This window comes from Urtica dioica, chromosome 2 (assembly GCF_054948205.1).
Source record: "Urtica dioica subsp. dioica isolate 48M chromosome 2, U.dioica_male_clone48M_v1_H2, whole genome shotgun sequence".
Classification (NCBI taxonomy): domain Eukaryota; kingdom Viridiplantae; phylum Streptophyta; class Magnoliopsida; order Rosales; family Urticaceae; genus Urtica; species Urtica dioica.
In genome coordinates, this window is record NC_142757.1 from 33281923 (window position 1) to 33287326 (window position 5404).

Genomic DNA, 5404 nt, shown 5'->3' on the forward strand with positions numbered 1-5404 from the left:
TCCCGACTGATGCGGGACCTCGCCCTCAAGCGATCTATCAAACATTCACTCCCCAGCGTTTTGGCGGGACCTCGTCTCTTTCGTGGTGGCGAACCCGGTATGACCGAACTAGACAGGTTCAAGGAATCTATAACGGCCGAGCTGAGAGCTGTTCGTTCAGAATTTCATTCTGCGACCAGTTCGGCTCCCGAGATAGATCGTCTCGTAGAAGAAAAGAGGCGAACTCCTTTCGTCTGAAACATCACTGAAGTGCAACTGGGAGATACCGGAAAGGTTCGCCTCCCACGGTACAACGGCACCTCAAGTCCGAAGGCTTTCATATTGTCCTTCAGAGTCGCAATGGGACGGGTTATGCTCTCTAAAAGAGAATTATAGGCAGGATACTGCCAACTATTCGCCGAGAGCTTGTTCGGACCCGCCTTGGAATGGTTCTCCAAACTTGAACCAAACTCAATTGATGGTTTCGATAAGCTATCGGCTGCATTCCTGAAACATTATTCAATGTTCGTGGAAGACGACCTGACCATAGCAGACTTATGGGGGATCCAACAGAGAGAGAATGAATCTTTGAAGGATTTCATGATCCGTTACAAGGACGTACTCTCGAAAATCTCTAACGTATGCCACGAGTCTGCCATAACCTCTCTGAGGAACGGGTTAAGGCAGGATTCAAAACTGAAATTGGAGATGACTGTTAACCGCCCCCTCACACTAGAGGATGCAATTCATAAGGCCGCGAATTATGCAAAGGTCGAAGAAGAATTTGCTTCCTACGAGAGGCAACGCGCGGCCGAAAAAAAACCACCCTCCAACACTTGGGTGAGGCCCGTAAACACTGGGAGTAACCCTCGCAGGACTAATCCCGACGACGCCGTACCTCACGCCAAAAAGCAACACGCCCCTCCTAATTATATGCTCAATGTCAATGATGACATTAAGGAGGGAGGCCGCCGGGCTAAGAAATGGACACGGGACCCCAATGCGTATTGCAGTTTCCACAAGGCTAACGGCCACGACACGGTTAACTGCGAAACCATGCGTAAGGCTTTAGCCGAGAAATATGCGAAGGGGGAACGGAAAGATGTTGATCTAGGACCCCCGCCAAAGAAGAAAATCTTCAATAGCAACAACAGGGGAAGGGGTAACCCCTCCCCCAAGAGAGCAAAACCCGAAGAGGAAGGGGAACCAAACTCCCCGCCGACTATCGCAAAACACAGAGTTGACTTCATAATGGGCGGCTCAAAGTTTTGCAACGAAACGGTTAAGTCCATCAAAACACATCAAAGACGATTGAGTAACCCAACGACCAAAATCAGACTAGAACAAGATGTTCAAATCTCGTTCTCCGAAAAAGAAGCAATTGGGACAACCGAACCACACGACGACGCACTCGTGATCACGATCGACGTGTCTAATTGTGAGGTTGCGAGAGTTCTAATCGATGGAGGCAGCTCTGTAGATCTTATTTTCAAGGATACCCTGGCAAGGATGGGAATCGATGAAGACGAGATTGAAAGAGAACGAACCCATTTAACAGGTTTTAATGGGTCCACTACTCCATCGTTGGGAACAATCAGGTTGCCCGTAAAAACACATGGAATCAACAAAATAGTAGAGTTTCAAGTACTAGACTGTCCCTCCCCCTACAACATTATCTTGGGAAGACCATGGATACATATGATGAGGGCTGTGCCATCAACCTTTCATCAATGTATTCGTTTCCCTACGCCTGAGGGAATAGGAGAGATCCGAGGAATTCAGGCAACCTCCCGCAGTTGCTATCTCAGTAGTCACAAATATTGTGCCAAGATAATTAAAGAAGAGCAATAGCAATTAATGAACGCGGAGTCGGCCAAGAACGTTCTCACACTAGAGGACCTCGACTCCCTTGATGCGCCAAGGACTGAGTTAACGGTCCAAGTACAGCTCGATGGCTCCGATCCTTCCAAGTGTGTAGGAATTGGAACTAAGCTTAAAAGTAGCATCAAGCAAGAACTGATCTGTTTCTTAAAACGAAATAAATCCACCTTCGCCTGGTCGACCGAAGATATGCCAGGAATAAGCATCGACGTCACGTCCCACCAACTTAACGTCGATCCCAGTTTTAAACCGATAAAACAAAAAAGACGAAAGCTCGGTCTCAACAGGGCACGGGCAGTCAACGACGAAGTCGAAAGACTGCTCAGCGCAGATTCAATCCGCGAAGTGAAATACCTGGATTGGCTGGCAAACACTGTCGTCGTAAAAAAACGGGAAATGGAGGGTATGTGTCGATTTCACCGATCTAAATAAAGCTTGCCCCAAAGACAGCTTCCCGTTGCCACACATCGACCAGCTAGTCGAAGCGACCGCGGGGCATAAAATACTCTCATTCATGGACGCATTCTCAGGATATAACCAAATACTGATGCATCCGGATGACCAAGAAAAAATAGCTTTCATCACCGACCGTGGCACGTATTGCTATAAGGTCATGCCCTTTGGACTAAAGAACGCTGGCGCCACCTACCAAAGGTTAGTCAACGAAATGTTCAAGGAAAAGATAGGGAAGACGATGGAAGTGTATATCGACGATATGCTAGTAAAATCCCCAAGGGAGAACGACCACATAAGGCATTTGGAGGAATGTTTCGAGGTATTGAATAAATATGCCATGAAACTCAATCCCACCAAATATTCGTTTGGAGTATCATCCGGCAAGTTCCTGGGGTATTTAGTTACCCAACGAGGAATTGAGGCTAACCTGGATCAACTACACGCCTTACGAGAGATGCATTCGCCCCGTAGTAGACGTGAAGTCCAAAGGTTGACGGGACGCATCGGCTGCCCTCAATCGCTTCATCTCTCGGTCAACAGATAAATGTCTCCCTTTCTATTTGCTCCTTAAAGGAAATAAGAAGCTTGAATGGGACGACAAATGCGAAGAGGCGTTCAAAAAATTGAAAGAATATCTATCGACATCCCCAATCCAAGCAAAACCCGTTGCGGGGGAGCCACTCTATCTATACGTCGCAGTATCTTAGGCGGCAGTTAGTGGAGTACTCGTCAGGGAAGAGCAAGGGGACCAACGACCAATCTTTTATACAAGCAAGTCGTTAGTCGATGCTGAAACTCGATACCCTATTATGGAAAAACTGGCTTTGGCCGTCGTTTCCGCCGCACGAAAACTTCGACCATACTTCCAATCTCACACCATAGTAGTAATGACATCACATCCGCTCAGAAGTTTCCTACATAGCCCTAGCCAATCAGGGAGGTTAACCAAGTGGGCCGTGGAGCTGAGCGAATACGACATCGAGTACCGAGTGAAGACATCCGCAAAATCGCAAGTTTTAGCGGATTTCATCATCGAACTCCCGAGGGAAAGTCCCACCGTAATCGAAGTCAAAGGCACCTGGACACTTAAAGCGGACGGGGCATCATCGAAGGAAGGGGCTGGAGTAGGAATACACCTAACCTCCCCCCGCGGTGAGACTATAGAACAATCATTTAGGCTCGACTTCGTCGCATCAAACAACGAAGCCGAGTACGAAGCACTAGTCGCCGGACTTAGATTGGCCACTGCAGTTGGATCAAAGAAAGTGAAAACTTTCTGCGACTCCCAACTCGTAGCAAACCAATACTCCGGGGAATATGAGACTAGGGATGAGCGAATGGAAGCTTACCTAAAAGTCGTAAAAGAACTAACAAAAAACTTCGAAGAATTCTCCCTGACAAGGATCCCTCGAGGCGAGAATACTTCGGCCGACACATTGGCTGTCCTAGCATCTACCTCGGATCCGGGCCTCAAGAGGATTATACCAGTCGAAACAATCAAACAACCTTCTATTGCCACGACCGTTTCCGCGGTCTTAACAATAAAAGGGGGGATTGGAGAGATGAAATACTACATTACATCACGACTGGTACGGTCCCATCCGATAAGATGGCAAAACGCAAGCTCGTGCTGAGAAACGCGAGATTTTATATCATAGATGGAAGCCTGTTTAAAAGAAGCTTCGCAGGACCCTACCTCAAGTGCGTCGGGACAGAGGAATCTAAACGAATCCTGGAAGACGTACACGAAGGGGAATGCAGAAATCACGCAGGGGGACGAGCGCTCGCCATCAAAATAAAGAGGCAAGGCTACTTTTGGCCGACCATGCTGGCAGATTGCGAGGCGCACTCGCGCCGCTGCGATCAATGCCAACGCCATGCCCCCAACATAAAAAGAACCGCGGAAGAATTGTCATATATCTCGGCGCCATACCCATTCATGAAATGGTCTATGGACATTGTAGGACCAATGCCGGTCGCCCCTGGCGGGTTAAGATTTATGTTAATCTTAACAGATTATTTTTCTAAATGGGTAGAAGCTGGCGCCTTCGTCTTGATAAAAGACGTCGACGTCACAACATTCATTTGGAAAAATATAATCTGTCGGCATGGAACTCCCCACGAGATCATAACAGACAACGGATCACAATTCATATCGAAAAAGTTTAGAAAGTTTTGCTTCCATAACAACATTGAGGTAAGAATGTCAACACCACGATATCCTCAAGGAAATGGGCACGCGGAAGCAACAAATAAGACCATAGTCGACTCCATAAAGAAAAGGCTCGATGCCAAGAAAGGGCGGTGGGCAGAAGAACTGCCAGGCGTGCTGTGGGCATACCGAACCAGCCCGCGAAGGCCGACAGGGGAAACTCCGTTTTCCCTCGTCCATGGAGTCGAATCTGTCATCCCAATCGAGCATCAGCTGCAAACCCTTAGGGTAAAATACGCACCTGAGGATGAGCCAAAAAATGACGAGGCCCTATGCGATGCCTTAGACCTAGTGGAGGAAAAGCGAGATTCAGCCCTATCACGGTTATCCCGATATAGGCAATCCATCGCTAGATTCTACAACAAAGACGTTAACACAAGAAGATTCGATGTAGGGGACTTGGTCCTCCGAAAAATCTTTCAAAATACTGCCGAGGCAAACGCCGGAAAACTCGGGGCAAAATGGGAAAGCCCCTATAGGGTCACCAGAGTAACCTATCCTGGCGTTTATGAACTTGAAACACTCAACGGAATCCCGGTTTTAAGATCATGGAACGTCTCAAACCTAAAAAAATATTACTGTTAAAACCAGTAAAAATTGAACTACGTCCGACTTGATCCCTGCATAAGGGTACATAGGCAGCCTTTTACTAAGGCACAGTCCCCCTACCCTCTTGAGCCACGGAGCTTGCACCTCGGCCAATGACCCCGACCTCGGACTTGGCTAGAAGTGCAAACGCCTCGACTCTGGCAAGAACCGACATCTCGCATCGTCATCGGAGATCGCACCCACGAAGGTTGACCTCGTCCAAAAATATTAAGGGAAACTTTGTAAGTCCCCTACGATCTAAAAGACTTCAAATTTTCACCAAATTTA

General features: G+C 47.7%; 2 protein-coding genes across 2 annotated transcripts; both read left to right on the forward strand.

The window, feature by feature from the left end:
- Positions 1–3203: 3203 nt before the first annotated feature.
- LOC149404451 (uncharacterized) lies at positions 3204–3950 on the forward strand. Its single transcript, XM_089607529.1, has one exon. It carries the CDS (start codon positions 3204–3206, stop codon positions 3948–3950), a length of 747 nt encoding a protein of 248 aa, XP_089463655.1.
- Positions 3951–4519: 569 nt separating this feature from the next.
- LOC149404452 (uncharacterized) lies at positions 4520–5113 on the forward strand. Its single transcript, XM_089607530.1, has one exon. It carries the CDS (start codon positions 4520–4522, stop codon positions 5111–5113), a length of 594 nt encoding a protein of 197 aa, XP_089463656.1.
- The last annotated feature ends 291 nt before the right edge of the window (positions 5114–5404 follow it).